The 20,146-nt window shown below is 46.2% G+C and overlaps 1 protein-coding gene across 3 annotated transcripts in view; it reads right to left on the reverse strand.

Moving 5' to 3' along the window:
• LOC147639800 (uncharacterized) overlaps positions 1-18,990 on the reverse strand; it is a 48,036-nt gene extending 29,046 nt beyond the window's left edge. For all 3 annotated transcript variants that reach the window (XR_015262003.1, XM_086774186.1, XM_086774172.1), the window contains exons 1-2: positions 18,686-18,990; positions 18,376-18,513 (exon numbers count right to left, since the gene is read on the reverse strand). Coding sequence is in view for 2 of the 3 variants with exons in the window: in XM_086774186.1 (XP_086630312.1) it covers positions 18,376-18,513; positions 18,686-18,910 (363 nt within the window). In the remaining variant the exon portion in view is untranslated. The remainder of the gene's footprint in view (positions 1-18,375; positions 18,514-18,685) is intronic.
• Positions 18,991-20,146: the final 1,156 nt, after the last annotated feature.

The raw sequence follows: 20,146 nt of genomic DNA on the forward strand, positions 1-20,146 counted from the left end.
AAAAGCCAACCATCGCGTATCAAAAAGTGGCATGGTCCTGTGGCATCCAATGCATGTTCCCACTGTGTACCAAATTCCTCGGCATTTGCATACGTGTGCTTCCTGTCGTCTGGTCCAGTACCAACAAGGTCAAGTCTAGTGGCTGAATACTTGTCCCTTCTTGCTCATAGCATTAGTGATTGGATTGGCCTTTCTTGGAAGGTACTCAATCATACCACCAAATTGCTGGAATATTTGGCTCCAGCGGTGTTGTCGGTCACTCCACTGTGCACTTGGCATTGTCTGAATGTAACATGCAGAAGCTTCGGAGAAGATTGGTAACTTCAATGCTTAGAAATCAGCACTCTTTTCACGACGGAATTAACACACAAAACTGAATGAAGATGTGCAGAAAATAGAGAGAGAGAAAGGAAGAGATGGAGAGGACACAGTATTGGGTCCCAAATACCCTCTGTAGGGCCCCCACCACGGATGGTGTATTTGCTTTATTAGAATGATGTAAATCTGAAAAGAAAATACAAAAATCTTGACCTTTCTTGGCTGAGAAATCTCTGCCCTTGACCTACAGTCCTCCACCCCTTTGCTTTAGCAACTTCTTGGCTGTCCTAGCCCTGGTTTGCTTGGGCACTTGGTGAATGATGAGATAACACAATGGGATTGTGGCTCTCCTATTTATACTTCTCATAAACAGCAGTCGGCCAGTACTAAAACCAAGCGGCCAGTTCTATTCTTGCCCACGACTGAATATTCAGTATTAATGCTGAATAAAATACTATAAATGCTGCGCATCTCTTCTTGGCTGGCTGAGCATCAGGCGCCTGATTTAGGATAGGGCTGGGCACTGTTTTAGACTGTTTTGGGGACTGGGCAGCCTATATGGGCTGCCCCATACTTGCCCTTACAGCCATAACTGGCTGTATAGCCTGTAGGCTTCCCCTAGCCTACCCTTACGGCTGTCCTACAGCCCCTCCATGGCTGGTGGGTTCAGCCAGGGCCTTCCTGGCCCTCATGGGGGTGGTTTCACACCAACCCCATGCCCACACTAAGACTTGGGGTAGCCCTATAGGCTGGCCCCTTTCCTATAAGCAAACCCTAACTATCTACACTATGATCTGGCATCCAGTACCATACCAGATACACAGAATCACTGACATCGTTCCAAAGGGAGACTCACAGCACGGACTGGCACTGCTTCATGTGCAGGACACTACACACCTGACCTTGGACTCCTGTGCAGGACAATGCACACCTGATCTCCGACGACTGGGATGGATCCCTAGCTGACTCATCCCGGACTGGGCTCACATGGGACAAGTTTACCATCCCAGGTCCTGCACCTTCTGTACAGATATGTCGACGTGGCATCCAAGTGCGGGATGCACATGACACTGAATCCAGCGTAATGCCTGATGGTCAGTGCGAACCTCAAAGTCACGACCATAAAGAAAATGTTTCCAATGTTTCAAGGCATGTATTACTGCAAGGAGTTCACGATCGTAAACTGAGCGTTCTTCTCTATGGACAGTAACTTACGAGACATATAAGCTACTGGATGACCATTCTGTTGTAATACACCTCCAATTGCGATGTTACTCGCATCGGTGATCACCTGAAATGGCTCGTCCCACGAGGCAAGTGATAAACAAGGCGCTTCTAATAAAGCCACCTTGAGGTTCTTGAATGCCTCCAACGCCCATGGGGTCATTTGAATCTGTTGCCTTCTTGTCTTGACACCCTTTAGCAGATCGGTGAGATCTGCCGAGAGGTCAGAAAACTTGTCTATGTGGGTAGAGTATGCCTGGTATATACCCACAAAGGATTTGATGTCATAAGCAGTCTGAGGTACTTCCCAATTAACAATCGCAGCCAACTTAGCCGGATCAAGTCGAATGCCTTCTGCACTAATTATATATCCAAGGTAATGAATCTCGAACAAATAAAATTCCAACTTCTTCTCATTGCTTTCCAGCAACTTCAAGACTTTCTCCACATCAATGTCATGCTGATCAACCGTAGCTGAAAATACTAGTATGTCGTCCAGAAATATAAACATACACTTTTCAATCAATTCCCAGAACACACGCATCATCATGCGGTTGAATGTGGCTGGGGCGTTCGTCAAGCCAAAAAGCATGACCACAAATTCATAGTGGGCCTATTCCGTATGGAAGACTGTCTTGGGGATGTCCCCCTCCACAATCCTCACCTGGTTGTACCCACTCTTTAAATCAAATTTTGAGAACACCCGAGCCCCATTCAACGTCTCAAGAATATAATCTATTCGAGGCATCGGGAATCTACTCTTGATAGTCAGCTTATTGAGTGCACGATACTAGACACACAAACGAGAAGACCCATCTTTTTTCTTGATAAACAAGATCGGTGCTGCAAATGGCGACACTCTAGGACGGATGAAGCCAAATTGCAACAATTCTTGGAGTTGGCGGTCCAACTCCGATTCCATTGCCTTGGAAAGGCGATGTGGAAACTTGCTCGAGGGTTCCGAGCCTGGGAGGAGATCGATTTTGTGGTCCTCTGGTCTGAACGTGGGGAGTTGGGGAGGGAGATTGTCCTTAAGAAAAATCTTCTAGAACTTTTCATGGAGAGCCAAATACTTCTCGGAAGCACTGGCCACCGTCTGGGCAGTCTGGATGCATATCATCGCACAATGTGCGCCTTTCTTGATTGCTCGTTTAGCCTGCAAGTGGCTTATGAGTGGAAAGTTCGGAATTCATGGCTCACACTTAATGGTCACTGGGGTGTTTGACATATTCCGATTAATCTGGAAAGTGTGCTTTGTCCCACTTGACATTAGGAAGGAACTTCTGAAACCACTAAATGCCCAATATTATGTCTGCTCCTACAAGAGGGGCAACCATAACATCAAGCACAAACTCTATGCCCTGAATAACGAATTTAGCACCTAGAGCTTCATACTTAACGCTCGTTGTTATGCATGTGCTAAAACCCTCAACTTGTTTGTCCATCGAAGTCAGGACGAAACGGGCACGCTGAGCGGCCTGTTCCGTGACCACGTCCTCCGTGCTGCCACTGTTAAACAAAACGACTCTCTGGCCACCTCTGTAGCCAAAGGTCTTGAGCAATTCATTGCGCTCATACTCCTGGTCATGGACGCCCTTCTACTTATCTTCATAGAGCTCTCGGCTAATGATTGCTCCAACTAAAGCATTGGGATTTGAAGAACTAGGGACGGCCACTGGGGTCTGTGTGCTCACCACGGAAGCTGAGGAGGCTGAGGTGGTAGTCTTTGGAGCGGTAGTCTTCTTAGGACACTCTCGAGAAGTGTGTCCTTTTGTATGACAAAAGAAACACCTACCCTCCTTGTACTAAGCAATCTCTTCAACACTCAACTTGCCACCTGCCTTGCCTGCCTCCGCTTTTTGGTCTGGAGTAAGCTTAGACGCATTGTTCGAGTTCTTGGAGCCAAAGGCTCCCGTGCTCTGTCCTGGGGGAGACCCCGTCTGGTTCTGGCCTTTTCCCCCGGAGGCGGTAGCCTTGGGAGTAGCTGGCTGGGAAGTCTTTGACTTGCCACCATTGTGTTTCATTTCAAAACTCTGCGCAAGCGAGAGTGCAGTGGCTGGCCTAAACATACGCAGCTCCCACTGGATTTGCCTGTTAAGGCCATACAAAAATTGTCCTTTCTTGTCCGTATCAGATAAGCCTAATTGACATAAGGTCGAAATTCTATTGGCAAACTAAAGGACTGGTTGCGCATTCAGACGCGCTCCCCTGAACTCGTCTTCAAGTCACTCAAGGTAATAGGGCGGTAAAAACCGATGCTTAAGGTCACGGACAAACTCGTCCCAAACATAAGCTGCCATACCTAATCTGGTGTGGGCATGAGCCCACTTGGTCCACCAAGGAATGGCCTCACCTTCCAAGTACCAACTAGCTAAGATCACTCTATCCGTATCATTCTTTCTAACTGCAGCAAAGTAAGCTTCAAACTGATGCAACCATGAATAAAGAGTTGTGGGGTCGAGTTTGCCATTATACTTACTGAAGTTCATTTCCTCGGGAAAATGATTCGAGGAAGTCGCTGGTGTCAATCTTGCATCCAAAGCCGCAAGGCAACACTCATGTTCCACGCGTCTCATGGCTTCGTCTTCGCGTTGTCGGATCTCCAATGCACGCATCTGCAACTCAAGTATCGAACTCGGCTGTGGCGGCCGTGACCCTTCTAGAGGGTCCTTGTGTAGAGGATCTAGAATCTGAGATAAGGAAGGAGAGGGACGAGGAGATGGAAAACGCGGCGCTGGAGAACGGGTGCGCTCTTTTCCAGAGCCAATATCTGCACCTTCTGCTCTTTCAACTTGGTACTCTGGTCTGCGATTGCTCTCATCATCTGTTAGAACATCTCCATAACGCTCATGCCTGATGCCCTAGCGGGACTGCATGGTGCACTTTGGTCCCAAGGTTCTTGGTCTCTCTCGTCGTCGAAGCTCGCCATAGCAGGAAAACGCACTTCCTTTCCGGAGCGCAATCTGACCATCCACTATGTGTGCAAGAGACTTCCGGAGGCTAAAAACCAACCGTCCTTCGAGGGACGGTAGTCACTCGGAAAAGGGTAGTCCACCGGAGTCTGAAAACCAACCACACGAGCGCGAGAAAAAAAATTCTGGTTTCTTGCTGAATCTAGGGGCCTCCTCTATTCACTTGATCATCCATCTAACCTATTTGACAAGCACATGTTCTACACCATTTGCTAGCTGGTTTTGCTATTGTAAAAGCCTCTTGCTACATAATATGATGTTCATTGTCTGATGTCTCTCTCTCTCCTTTGCTTGCAACTTTATCATGGTATCGGTCACGTAGGTGACCGGCACTTCAAGGCGGTAGCGGTGAGTTTCCTTACTACAAGAAGTTCAGCGTTTTGGGAGCAGAAGAAGGCTTGCCGTTTTTGCTACATATGCAGCAAAGGGCTGCGTTTTGTGCAAGTTTCCAGGGGGCTGCATTTTCCTCACCACTTAGCTACTACTGCGTTTTTTCCTTTGGCTGCTTTCTTCTGGGGTGCTGTGCTTCAGCTTTGGTGGCTGCGTTTTTGTGGTGGCCACAGCTCTCTCTCCTATGCTTTCTCCATCATCCGTTGGTGGTGGTGGTGCGTGGGCTGCCTTTTCAGCCCTGGGCAGCAGTGGAGGTTCTCTTGCTCGTGGTGATTCAGCCTTTCCTTCGCTTGAGAGGAGGCTGTTGGTTTTGTGCTTTTGCGGTGTTGGCGTTTGGAGTAGATCTCTGGACAGCTGTTGGTGGTCCTCTTCTTCGCGTGTGGAGCGCCACAGACCTGTGGCATCTTCAGCCTGCCTCTTCTTCGATGGAACTACCTCCTTTGTGGGTATTTTCCGGCAAGTTTTGGGTGACTGTTTGCTACTGTCCAGCCCCTTTCTCTCTCAGCTTTGAGAGGGGGCTACTTGTTCCTCGTACCTTGTTCCGTTGGAGAAGTGTTGGAGACTGATTGTGGAGTGTTCAGTTCATCAGTGGCACAAAGGCTTGCTTGTAGAGGTGTGCTATTGCTATGGATATGGGTTCCCTCATCTATCCTTGTTTCTCAAGAGCAGCTAAGGTTCCCTCCTAGTGGACACGATCAGGCACTTGCTCCAGAGCAACAGACGGGATGGTGTCACTACTATTCTGGAAAGTAGGTTCATTTGGCCAAGGCTTGCAAGACCAAAGGTACACCCAAGCTAGGACCAAGTTTTCAAAGACAGGCAATGATCATATACAGGATGATGACTCTAATACAAGAAGGACCTAGATGATCAGCTTCTATAGTTATACCGTTAGTTCTCCCCCATGTGCTTCCAGCCAGAGGAGGCTTGTGGGCAGGAGAGGGGGCTGTTAGTAGCTCCATTTCTGGTGCATGGGATCCGTGAGTCGGAGTTCCAAGCATTAAAAATATCTGGCGAGACAAGTTCATTTTGGAGCTATGGACTAGATGTGTCCCACGTCTATTGCTTGGTGATGCAGACATCATGGACTAGATGAGTTCCAAGTTCATTGTTCGAGGTTTTTTTTTGGGACGTGATGTGTTCGCAGTCCACTATTGGGGGATAATGGGTGCGGTGTGTCCAGCAGCTCATCATTTTATTCTTGGAGTTTACTGCACACTTGTGTAGGAATTCAGAGACAAGCAAAGTTCCCTGATGTTCGTGGTGGCATTTTGTTTCGAGGAAACAGGTTAGCAGGTGCTCTTTCAGAGCTGTATCCGGTACTGCGCAATACTAAAGTGTCCATGGTTGCATCTTCCTCAAACTTTTTTGCACACACTGAGCTGCAGAGGGGATGTTAGAAATTGTGCATCTTAGTGTATTGGGGGTGTGCCCATTTATTGGGTATTTATCCATTTTTCTCCTGTCGGCCAGCTCCTAGGGACAGTCGGCCAACTTCCCAACATCACTATATAAAGGGACCTCCTCTATTCACTTGATCATCCATCTAACCTATTTGACAGGCACATGTTCTACACCATTTGCTAGCTCGTTTTGCCATTGTAAAAGCCTCTTGCTACATAATATGATGTTCATTAATTGTCATATGCCTCTGAGGACAAGGGCATGTGACATTCCCTCCTGTTTATATTGCACAGAGGCAGCTCCAAATGCTCAAAAGACATGGGATGCCAGGGATGCACAAGCTTTGTCACTCATTGCATTGTCAGTACGGAGGTCTATTATACCTCATATTTGTTCAGCTGGCTCTTCACAGAATGCATGGGTGACTTTGGAGCAGATGTATGCTGCTCGTAATGAGACTAGGATCTCATTTTTGAAAAGAGAGCTGGAAAATCAGAAAATGAATGAAGGAGATGATATGTCTAGCCACTTAAACAAGCTACAGGATTTGAGAGAGCAACTCATCAATGTGGATGAGATTATTCCTGAGACACAGCTTGTGTCCACCATCTTGCACTCTTTGCCAAGATCTTACTTGGCTTTTCATACCTCTTTGAACCTCAGCATGAGGAATGCTGTTGAACCCCTCAAATATCAGGAACTTGTTGCTCTCTTGCTACAAGAAGAGCAAATGAGGAAGAATATGAATATGAACACAAATGCTGAACAAGCATTTACTACAGGTCAAAAGGGGAAAGGAAAAACTCAGCCAAAGAGTTCAAATCAAAATTCAGGTGATGGTGGTTCTTCACAAGATACCAAGAAAGGTGATGGACAGCCCAAGAAGAAGGGCAAATGTCATTACTGTAAGAAGCCAGGTCACTACATCACTGAATGTAGGAAGAGGATTGCCAAAGAGAAGGCAAAGGAAGCTGGGATGTCTGTTAATGATGCTTCTAAAGCTCCTCCAGAGACTGCTTCTTTTGTTGAGGACAGGGATTACTGTTTTTATACATGCAGCTATGATGCCTCTTGGTCTTCACAGGCACTCAGTATGACAGAGCATGCATGTACTTGGTATTTTGATAGTGGTGCCTCAAAGCATATCACATCTCGCAGGGATTTGTTTAGTCATGTTGGCCCTGCCCCTGTTAGCAAAACTGTTCAGTGTGCCAACAATGCTTCATATCCAGTTCGTGGCATTGGGGAGATTCAGCTCACAGCCATTGATGGCTCCATTCTCCACCTTACAGATGCCTTATATGTACCAGGGATAAAGAAGAATTTGTTGTCCATTTCTTCTTTAGCACATTGTGGTATGCAAGTCCACTTTGATGATGATAAATGCATGGTCAGAGACAAAGCTAATGCCTTGACCTTGATGCTTACTGGTACATTATGTCATGGACTTTATCAGTTGGATGCATTTCAGCCAGTGGATCAGTCTGCTTATAATGCATTCACTCTTACTCCAGCTGCTATGGTTGATGCGGAGTTATGGCATGCTCGCATGGGGCATGTAAATTTTGGTAGTCTTATGCTTATGCAGCGACATAACATGTTTACAAATCTACCTCTCATGGAGAAGCCTCCAGATCACATTTGTGAAGGATGTATTTTGGGAAAAATGCACAGGTTTTACTTCCCACGTGATCAGGCTCTAAGAGCAACTGCAAAGTTGCAGCTTATACACAGTGATCTTTGTGGTCCCATGCAGACGAAGTCATTAGGTGGTTGCTTCTATTTTGCAACGTTTATTGATGACTTCTCTCGTATATGCTGGGTCTATCCTTTGACACAGAAATCACAGGTATATGATGCATTTTTGGCCTTTGTAGCACTTGCTGAGACAAAGTCAGGATGCAAGGTCAAGACTCTTCGTTCTGACCGAGGGGGGGAATATATGTCACATATGCTGAATTCCTTTCTTGGGAGTAGAGGTATAAAACATCAGTATACTACTCCTTACACTCCACAGCAAAATGGGGTTGCAGAAAGGAAGAATCGGTCACTCATGGAGATGGCCAGATGTATGCTAAAGGCAAAGAGGCTACCACATATCTTTTGGGTGGAAGCTGTTATGTGTGCTTGTCATATTTTGAATCGATGTCCCACAAAGGCATTGGTTTCCATTACTCCTTTTGAGGCTTGGCATGGCCGCAAGCCTTCTGTATCACATTTTCGTATCTTTGGGTGTCTTGCATATGCACACATACCCAAAGAGTTGAGGAGGAAGCTGGATGATAAAGCCACAAAATGCATCTTTGTTGGGTATAGCCGTGAGAGCAAGGGCTACCAGTTATATGACCCACTATCCAGGAAGATATTCACTAGTCAGGATGTGATTTTTGATGAAAAATCAGAAATATCCATGGCTGGTTATGAGGCAAATCAGGCTGAAAATGATGTGTTTGAAGGTCTACTACCTATGGAGTTTCATTCCACAGTTGGTGATCCAACTCATGAGGGTACAGGACAGCCAGCAAATGATGTAGGTGGTGCAGAAATTCAGCAACAAAATGAGCCAGAAGCTGAACCAAATATGGGGCAGCAAGCACCACAGGTCAGACATATACCTAGATGGTATTTGAGGACATTACAGGACAGCCATTTAGAGGGTCCTCTTGCTGGTTGTACTCGAAGGGAGACACGGACCAATGAGCATGCACACATCATGGATTTGAATCTGGTTATGGCAGCCAGTTTACAGGATGATGATGAGCCTGATTCATTTGTGGATGCACGAGATAATGTGCATTGGAACAAAGCCATGCAGGATGAGCTTGATTCTATTAAAAGGAATCAAACATGGGATTTGGTTGATCTGCCCAAAGGCAAGAAAGCAATTGGTACTAAATGGGTCTATAAGTTGAAAAGACATGCAGATGGATCCATTGACAGGTACAAAGCCCGTCTAGTTGCAAAGGGCTATGCACAGAAGAAGGGCATTGATTATGAGGAGACATTTGCTCCTACATCCCGTATGTCGACACTTAGGTGTGTCATTGCATTGCCTGCACATCGTGGTTGGGTTGTTCACCAGTTGGACATAAAGCCTGCACATCGTGGTTGGGTTGTTCACCAGTTGGACATAAAGACTGCATTCCTACATGGGGACCTCGAGGAGGAAGTTTATGTATTTCAGCCCATGGGATTTGCAGAACATGGTCATGAGGGGAGAGTATGCAGGCTGAAAAAGGCTTGTATGGTTTGAAACAAGCTCCACAAGCTTGGTATGCAAAAATAGATGCTTTCCTACTCACTCAGGGATTTGTGAACAGTCCATCAGAAGCCACTCTGTATGTAAAGAAAGAAGAGACAGATCTGCTGGTCATCAGTCTTTATGTGGATGATCTCTTGCTCATGGGATCAAATGATGACAAAATTGTAGCTTTTAAGGAGATACTGCAACAGACATTTGACATGTCTGACTTGGGGCTTGTACATTACTATTTGGGCATACAGTTTGTGCAGGATAACAGAGGCATTGGGTTGTTGCAATCACGGTATGTTGCTAAACTTCTGGAGAAGTTTAAATTTCAGGATTGCAAACCTATTAGTACTCCTATGGAGCCTGGGATGAAACTGTCACTACAAGATGACAGTATTTCCTTTGATGCCACTACATATGCTCAGGCTGTTGGGTGCCTCATTTACTTGTGTAATACAAGGCCAGATATTCAGTATGCAGTCTCTCAGTTAAGCAGATTCATGCACAGCCCGCGGTTGTCACATTGGCAAGCTGTGAAGCGTGTATTCCGTTATTTGCAGGGTACCTTGTCTCTTGGATTGCTTTATCCTGAGGGGGGTGACATGCAGTTATACACTTACAGTGATTCAGATTGGGCTGGTGATTTTGATACCAGACATTCCACTAGTGGAAATTGTTTCTTTCTTGGCTCTTCATGCATTTCTTGGCTAAGCAAGAAACAGACCACAGTGGCCACTTCGTCTTGTGAGGCAGAGTACAGAGCAGCCTACACTACTACTGTTGAGTGTGTTTGGCTACGTCGTCTCATGACTGATATGGATATTTCAGTGGAGGAGCCTACACCTATCTATACTGATAGTCAGAGTGCCATTGCTGTGGCCAGGAATCCTGTGTTTCATGCTCGCACGAAACACATTGAGATTCACTATCATTTTGTTCGGGAGAGACTCCAGGCAGGAGATATCAGTCTGATCTACTGTCCTACAGATCAGAATGTGGCAGACATCTTCACCAAGGCATTACCACGTCCGAAATTTGAAGCATTCCGTAGTGCTTTGAATTTGTTTCCTTTTGGTGGATGATGTACAGTGATCACATATCACTCCAGGGGGGTTTGTTGGGTTTTATGCTGTGTATGCACCCAAAGGAGTGCTAGTGATCATCAGTAGATTACTGGGGCACTTTTTACTTCAGTTAGTGGAGGTTTTTTCCCCCAGTTTAGCTTAGTTTCACTTATATTCAGTTTATAGGTGTTTTGGTCCACCCGGCACATTTTATGGCCGGACATGTGAACACATCTCTTTAGGTCACTATTATGTGGCTATTGTACTTCACTTTTTATCAAGCTGAATACACTAAATCGTGTTCTCTCTCTGTTGCTCTCCACGCCTGCTTGCAGCATCTCCAAACCCTAACCCTAACACCCCTTGTGCCTTCAATGATGATGATATTTCATCCTCCATAGCTACATGTGTGATCTCCTATGATATCCAACAAGGTATCAGAGCTTGTTCATGCACGGCTACCTTGCACCCATGGTGCTGCGTTTCTACATCAAGAACTCTCCCATGTGTGCTCCGAAACCTCAAACAGCTCTGTGTTTTCATCTTGGAGCATGACCTGCGATTTCATCTTGACGCTCTGAAGTCTCAACCAAATCCTGATCCCTTCACCGCCTAGCCTCAAGCTCCATTGTTGTGCCACCCTGGCAAGTCTGGTTGATGCTAGCCTTCACCACCCTTGCTACCGCTTGTTGTGGCTCTCATGCGGTCCTTGCGACCCTCTTGCCTTAGCCTCTACGACACACAAAAATGCAACTATAGTACTTCTCCTTCATCCTACCATGTTTTTCTCATCACTCGCCTACAATGTTTCTCTTTACCAGCAGCAAGCAAACCTGACGTCGTTAGCAAAGGTCGCCATTGCTAACATCATTTGCTTCAACCCTGTCTGCACGTTGCCGACCATAGCAGCCAGGTACGGGACGGGACGTATAATACGGCAAAGTATAATACGCGTATTCTATGTCTTTTTCGTAGGGCCAAAATAAAAAACGCCGTTTTTTCTAAAATAAAAAACACTAGTTTAATTACATTTGGTCGAGACATGTCACATACAAGAGTCAAGACTCAAGACAGAGCGAATCTTCAATCGAGAGAGAGAGAGAGAGAGAGAGAGTTATGTTGCTGCCTTGGGGGCCTGAGCAAGGGTGGATGGGGAAAGCAAGGGTGGATGGGGAAAGGGGGGCAACCAACACAGCGAGGAAGTGGGGGGCAACCAGCACAGCGAGGAAGCGAACGAAGGGAGAGAGGGGGAGCGGCGAGCCGGGGCGAACGAGCAGAGATGAGAGAGAGAGAGAGAGAGAGAGAGAGAGAGAGAGAGTACCGTACCGTGTGAGGTTGGAACTTGGGCGTGCAGGTTCGGGAAGCAACAGAGCGCACGCGGATCCCAAAAAAGCCCACGCATAACGTTAAACGTTAGCCTGGCAAATTTTTTAATTTAAAAAAAACCTCACGTTTTTTTTCAAGAGGGGAAGCGGCGAGCAGGGGCGAACGAGCAGAGATGAGAGAGAGAGAGAGAGAGAGAGAGAGAGAGAGAGAGAGAGTATTGTACCGTGTGAGGTTGGAACTTGGACGTGCAGGTTCGGGAAGCAACAGAGCGCACGCGGATCCCAAAAAAGCCCAGGCATAACGTTAAACGTTAGCCTGGCAAATTTTTTAATAAAAAAAAAACCTCACGTTTTTTTTCAAAAGGACGTTTTTTATCCAAAAAAACGTCCTGTCGAGTATTTTTTATAAAAAACGCGTTTTATAGCTGCTATGTTGCCGACGAGCACCATCTACCTTCTGATCATGGCTCGCTTTTGCACGACTACCCAATTATAGCCACCCGCCTCAGCCATTCTGAGGCTCTCGTGCCTTCCTCAGTCGTCTTGCGGCTCCCCCTTCGCTCCTCCACCGGTAGGCTCCAGGGCCTTTCTTCCACCTCAACTCCTCTAGCTGCATTTTTATGGAATCCTTTTCTTCTTTGCTACAGCAGCAGTGGCAGCTTCTTTTCCACGGCACTTTTGAATCACTTCTTCCTCTCCTTCAACAAGAGGTGGTTCCTCATAAATTGGGTGAGAAGGAAGTGTTCCTCGAAAATATAAGCCCAATTAATAATTAAATTAATCCCACAAATATTAAACAAGCACAAACCATCACCAACTCATGACTACCAGGCGTAAGTACCCCAGGAATCACCCTGCCATACAAACCTAACTGAAATAATCATAGACGGCCCCAAGCATACGTCATATACCGCACGTATTAATATTTACAGTGGTATCACCCACGATATTAACCTAGCCGGCATGACGCAAGAGTAACCTAGGCGTCCCCAAATTACTCAAGAGGGGAAAATAATATTCTTAAAGAGGACTTAAAATATATTCTCATGACAAGTTGTGCAAACTTGCTCTCTTGGCTTGAGTATCTCTCTACCTTTCTCTCTCCTTGCTTCATCTCTCTTCTACACACTCCACCATGATAATAATATTTCATCCTCCATAGTTGCATGTGTTATCTCCTATGATATCCAAGAGTAGGGAACACCTTTTTATATACCCTTCATTTTGATTGTAAGTTGCTGTTAGAAGTCATCTCCTGTCTTTATGTAGACACCAGGGCCTGTGCTGTGGGTGTGCCCGCCCTTGTAGGTGTTCTTCTTATTTTTCCTCACTCCCAGTATTTTTTTCTACTTTTCTTGGCTTGGGTGGATGCCCAGTGTTGGCATGAGGACCCATGAGCTGGCCGACTGATGCTTCAGGTCCACAACCTCACACCAAGGTTGTTAGAGGCATCAGAGGCGTTTGGTACGAGGCGAGTATGGTACACGCCTCGAAAGACTGGTGTTTTTTAGAGACGTTAGAGGCATGTTAGAGGCGTCTGTTATATGTATATATGTATATCTAGTGATAGATAGATATAATATATATAGTGAAAGTTGAGAGAGAGAGAGAGAGAGAGAGAGAGAGAGAGAGAGAGAGAGAGAAAGAAAGATTTTATTAACGTCTTCCAAAAGACCGAACTCGGCCTATGAGACAAATCGGAGTACCTGTATGGGGTATCCTCTGTCATCCCAACAAAATGAAAAAGTACTGAATAAAAAAGCTGAATCTGGGTGTGCAGGGGATGGAGCTCTATTACTAGGAGAATGCAAAGCTATATGCATGGAGTATACAATCATGATATGCAACCTAGCTAGCTCCATCCTGTACCATACTGGGGGTATAAAATGGTATACATCAGTGAAGGGGGTGTCCACAGCTCCCTGAAGAACATGCCTGGGTGTGCTCTGAAGCGAGCCAGTCGCTCCGCACCCTCTCTGTGAAACTGAGCTCTGATCTCTGTCATCTCTCTCTGGTATAGGCGTGGTGTCCGAAAGCCAGGTGTCCTCTGTCTCCTGCGGGCTCTAAGTGTCTCTGCTCTCTGGAGAGTAATTCCCTGCCGTGTAGGGGCTGGGAGAGAGAGAGAGAGAGAAAGGCCAAAATGACCTATGAGACCAAAATAGTCCATCATCATCATCTGGATACATCATCAAGATTCAAGGGTACAAAGTAAAATGAAATGAACCGGTAGAGTATAGAGAGAGCTCCAAAAGTGGGTATAAAAAACATCATCATCCTAGTGTGTTTGAAGTTTGAAGTTTGAACTTTGGGTCTTGAGAAAGGCTTAAGGGAGGGAGGGAGAGAATGAGGGTGAGAGAGAGTGTGTGTGAGAGGGGTTGCCTTGGGCCCTTAAAGCCCCCGTCAATCTCAAACCAGCAACCAAAAAAAAATTGCGGACACCTCGATCAGACAGTCATACGCCTCGAATGCCTCTAACCGTTAGAGGCGCGCCTCGTAACAACTATGCCTCACACATGCACTGGTCGATTGTTGACAGCTGGCCGACTGGCTGTCTTGGCTAGTCGTGGAGGATCAGGGCTTGTCGGCTGCCCTTCTACAGGCCGACTACATTATTGGGGCCATATAAAATGGCCCACAACCCCTTGCCATTCTTGTATTGTATTCGGGATCTTCTTGTGTATATATAGTAGAGTTATACGCCTCTCTCTCCATTGCTGTCTATTTTCTGCACTTGCTCTTGTGTTTCCAGATTTAGTCATCATCTCCGCTGCGTATTCTAACATGGTATCAGAGCCCTAGGCTCTTAATAGTTCTTGGGATTTGTGTGAGCAAGAGGAGGACTATTGTGTTGCTAATTGGTGGACTGTTAGGGACTGTTCGGGAAGAGGAGAAGCAAGAGTACGACAGGCTAATTTGCTGGACAACCACTTGCAGGTGTAAGTTCTTCTTTGTTCCCACCCACCCACCCTTTTTTAGATTACATCCCCGCACTGGCAGATTTGTTAGAGATGGCTGAGAGGCATGTGAAGATCCCTACACTCCCCACGTTCCCGATGGACCGATAGTTGGACGGGAACAACTACGGCATATGGAAGGTTATAATGGAATCTGTTCTGGAGTCTTACGGCCTTGCTAATTTCATCGTTGTTAGGTTCCACGGCCGGAAGTAGAGGAAGGGGAGTTACCGTCGATCCGAAAGGACTGGGAGGCACAGGCACAGTTGTGGGATCGTGTCAACGCCAGGCTCCGTTCATTTATCTTCCTCATATGCACACCGCAGGTAATCAATCATGTAAAGCATATGACGCTGGCCAGAGGTATATGGCAGCATTTGGCTTCTCTTTACAATAGGGTATCGCCCATGAAGAGGATTTCCTTGGAAGTACAGATGCGGGTTATGAGCCCTACAAAGTCGTCGACGATGCGGGAGCATATTAACAAGTTGCAGGCTCTTCAGCAGGAAGTTCTTCAGGCTGGGAAGGAGATATCGTCAGAGGACATGGCCATAACGTTGCTGTTGCATTTGCCCTCTCAGTACTCAGCATTTTACTCATCTTTGATTACCAGTGGCAAGCTCAGCACCATCACATGGAAGGAGCTTGTGCCCATGGTCTTGGACCAGGAGGAATGATTCACGAACCCTCCTCAGGGTGGAGGTTCGAAGGCCTTAACTGGCCAACGGTCAAAAGGCCGTAACACGGGCAAAGGGAAGGCTTCATCAGAGAAGTCTTCTAAGAAGAAGTCCGACGCTAATCGCGAGAAACTAAAGGCAGAGAGGACTTGTAATGATGATTGCGAGAAACTAAAGGCAGAGAGGACTTGTAATGATTGTGGCGAGAAAGGCCACTATTGGAGGCAGTGTGCCAAGCGGAAGACCGAGAAGGGTGAAGATTCCTCAATAGCAATCATGAAGACTCCGGCTTTTGTGCACTTGGAGGTGATGGACACCGATGTTTCATTTTCTTCAGGCATGGAGGAGGTTGGAGGACTCTCCGCAATGGATACTCGGGAGTGGTTCTAGACAGTGGTGCTTCTAGGCACATGACTCCTTCCCGTTCAAATTTACAGGATCTCTGCAGGTATTCTGGTCACATTCTTACTGGGAATACTTCCACTATCCCAGTTCACAGTGAGGGCAGGTTGGAGATAGTTCTCGATGGCAGAGGGGGGAAGCATTCCTCCCAGGTATTGTATGTTCCATCCCTTGGTTTTCATCTGTTGTCAGTGCATCAGGTTTGCAAGACTGGCGTACAGATGGAGTTTGATGAGCACAAGGCAACATGCCTAGTAGTTTGGAAAGGCGGAGTGGAGAATGGAGTTTACAAGCTTTCAGCACTCTCTCCCCCAGGTCCTCAGTTTCGTAATGAGTGGCAGTCTGGTAATGGCCACTTAAGTGTGGATACGCTACAGGTGCAGGCTTTTTGGGACCAGATGGAGGATAGCTTGCCAGTTGATGGCAGCAGTTGGCAGGAACTTTCCAGTACTGATGTTAGTGGTTCCTGCGTTCGTTAGTAAGAGGAAACTGAACAGGTAACTTATGCTCTGATGTCTCATAGTATTTGGGACAAAGAAACTCCTGTAGATGAGGATGTTCTTTCCACGGGGTCCTCTTGGAAAGCCAGGCAGGTGGCAGTTGATTACTTGCACAAGGAGGTGGATGTTGCGCACTCTCCAGACTTTGTGGTTCCGGATTCAGAGGGGGTGTTTTACAGGTTTAAGAAGGCCTTGCGTGGTCTCCAGCAGGTTTATAGGACTTGGCTTTCTACCGTTAACAGGTGTTAATCCTTGTGAGCAGTGTGATGCCTCTTTGACTCGGAAGCAAAATGGTTCATTGATTTGGTTGATGGACACCAGATTGGACGTGAGCTTCCTAATGAGGCAATTGAGCTCATGGTTGCAGATAACTCTTTGGGAGGTAGGATTGCGTATCTTGTGGTTTCTGCGGCATGCGAAGGATCATGGACTCTTTTACACAGGAGGGGGGTTGATGGATGGAATCCGACTCCACGGTTGGAGTGACTCAGATTGGGGAGGAGATCCAGACACGAGGAGATCTACTTCACGTCCAAGAGCAGTTTTATGGGATAGTAAGAGGCAGTCATCTTTTGCCTTGTCGTCGACAAAGGCAGAGTACCGGGCTGCTTGTGATACTGCTTGTGAGGTGGTGAGGTTGCATGGCAGGATTGGGCTTCCACTGGAGGAAGCCACGGTCATCCAGAGGCACTTTGTTCGTGAACATATCGTTGCTGATGATATCTTGCTACAGTTCTGTTCGACGGAGGACAGTACGGTGAACCTCTTCACGAAGTCGCTATCTCAGGATTTGCTCAGGCGGCACCCCAGCTCCCTGTGGTTGGTTTCACAGCCAAGAGCTGCGAGGGGGTGATAGAAGTCATCTCCTGTCTTTATGTAGACACCAGGGCCTTTGTTGTGGGTGTGCCCGCCCTTGTAGGTGTTGTTCTCATTTTTCCTCACTCCCCATATTTTTCCCTATTTTTCTTGGCTTGGGTGGATGCCCAGTGTTGGCAAGAGGGCCCATGAGCTGTCCGACTGATGCTTCAGGTCCACGACCTCACACATGCACTGGCCAACTGTTGACAGCTGGCCGACTGGCTGTCTTGGCTGGTCGTGGAGGATCAGGGCCTATCGGCTACCCTTCTACAGGCCGACTGCATCATTGGGGCCATATAAAATGGCCCCACAACCCCTTGCCATTCTTGTATTGTATTCAAGATCTTCTTGTGTATATATAGTAGAGTTATACGCCTCTCTCTCCATTGCTGTCTATTTTTTGCACTTGCTCTTGTGTTTCCAGATTTAGTCATCATCTCCGCTGCGTATTCTAACAGTTGCAACAAGGAAGAAGTCAACATGAACCTAAAGCTGGAGGCACCGGAAAATAAAGAATAAAAAAAGGCCCTTTCTACAAAGAAGAAGTCCCACATGACAAACCTTATGACTACCCATGTCTAATCCACAGCTGAAGGCAACAGCAAAAGAAAGGAACTCACATTTTCTCCCTTCCAGACCCAAACAAATATCAAGCAGCCCATCATGCTTCTATGGCTAATATTTTAATCCAGAGGAAAATAAGTAATAGACAGTTACCCCTTGTACAAAACCACTAGAAATGGCTTCACACGAACCCACATGTGGCAACGTTGTCAAGTAGGTTCTTTCTTGATCCAACCCACCCAAAACCTTTTTCAAACTCTCCACAATCATGCATCAAAAACAAAGAGTCCCCACATCATAGGAAGGTGCACCGTCCCAAATGTTTAGAACATGACACGTCCCAAATGCTTAGAACATGACATCGACCATGAAGGTATCATGTATCAAGTCACGTGCCAAAAAAACAAAGGAAAGGAATTACACTGTTCTTGTGATTCTCTCTCCCTCAATTACAGAAACAAAGCATGGCCAACCTTGGAACTGCATTGAAGCACATCTTGTAGACCCTTCTCCTTGATAAGGGAAGTGAACAATGCCTCTGCATACACCGAGCGGCAAACATTGCTCTCACTTAAAAACAAAATCTTTGCTTTGCCATCTGTAGAAACTTTCTGCCATAGAAGGTTAATGTTGTCAGAAACAATTACAGAGAGAACCTATAAAACAAACACAGAGAGAAGCTCTATCCAGTTAAAGCTTAAGGTGTTCCAAGAGATAAAGCTAATTAAACTAAGAGCTGAGATCAGCGAGCGGCTAAGCTTGCAAGCGTATTGGGAGCTTTACATTGCGGTTGATGGGGGCGGAACGGAAAACGGGTTGAACGCAGTTGCTGCTGACATCGAAGCGTTCGGCTGGAGGGGGGGGCTCGGACTGCTGCGCTCGCACAACGGTTGAATAAGGGACCCGAGATGCCCTCGCTTGCGCCAGGCGGAAACAGCCTAGAAGAGAAGCATCTGCACAGGCAGAGGCTAAGACTGCTGCTGCAGAGGGAGCGTATAAGAGAGCCATGGCGTTTCTCTCCCGGTGTCTAGTGTCCAGTGTGTACAGTTTGGCACTGCGTATGTGTAGTTCGCTGATAAGGCTTTTTTTTTTTTTTTAACTGAGGAAAAACGATTTGATTGGGGATAACCCAGGTTTTTTTTTTGGTTTTTTTTTTGTTCACAATAGCAATGCTAGAAAAAAAACCGTCCTGTAGTGTATTTCTCAAAAGCTAGCATATAGAAAAAATATTTGATTAAAGTAAGCCATGGTTTTTTAAAGGTTTAAGAACTAATAGGTTTCTTTATTTTATAAGGATTCAAAATTGAAATGTCCTTAAAATAAGGTTGGGTGTGTGACATGCATTAACATTTTTAATATTCATGTAACATGCGATGCCGTCACATGGTCACTTTGTAACTGCTTTGTAACTGAATGCTCTAATAAGAAAGCGGGTGAAACCCGTGGTGGGAAGAACCGACCACCTTTTGCCGCCTGTCGCACTTACATAGAAGGAGAGAGAGATATCTGAGCATTTCACACCGTAGGATTAGTTGGTGGTGGAGACGACAGGTTCATGGACGATTTCAGTACAGAAGCTATGCAGGCATACACCCCTTTGTCTTCTCACGATCAGTTGCTGCACGCCTTTCAATCCTTGATGCTGCAAGTAAACAATACCAATCAAGCTTTAGTCTCACTGCTCACTACTCACCAATTTCAACAACAAAAATCACATACCACTGATCACAGGGTTAGGCCACCACGAGTATTTTCAAGATTACCAAACTGAAGACATTTTAACATGGTTATATCATTTTGAGAATGTCGCTTCTTATCATGGGTGGGACGATGACAAGAAGGCACATGAAGTTCGCACAATATTAGATGGCATAGCAGCGACATGGTATGTACAACAAAGTGATTTGGTCCGTAGTCAATGGACTGACATTAAGCAAAGTTTAATTCATGGGTTTACACATACCAATGTTGCACAGTCAGCTTTACAACAAATAGCAGACTGCATACAATTGGAAAATGAACCAGTTGTACAGTTTGGGGTATAGGTTAACCAATTGCTTCTGCGGGCCGACCCTAACATGCCGGAAGCTATGAAGTTGTTTTTCCTTTGGCCAAGGATGCGCCATGATATTACAAGAAGAGTTCATGATCAAGGTCCGCAAACATTTCAACATGCATTGGTAGAGATTGCACAATGGGTAGAGATGGATGTATTACATACTCCCAGAAGCAAGGTGTGGAAGA

The sequence above is a fragment of the Cibotium barometz genome, chromosome 3 (assembly GCF_041138505.1).
Source record: "Cibotium barometz isolate CiBa-2024 chromosome 3, ASM4113850v1, whole genome shotgun sequence".
NCBI classification, from domain to species: Eukaryota; Viridiplantae; Streptophyta; class Polypodiopsida; order Cyatheales; family Cibotiaceae; genus Cibotium; species Cibotium barometz.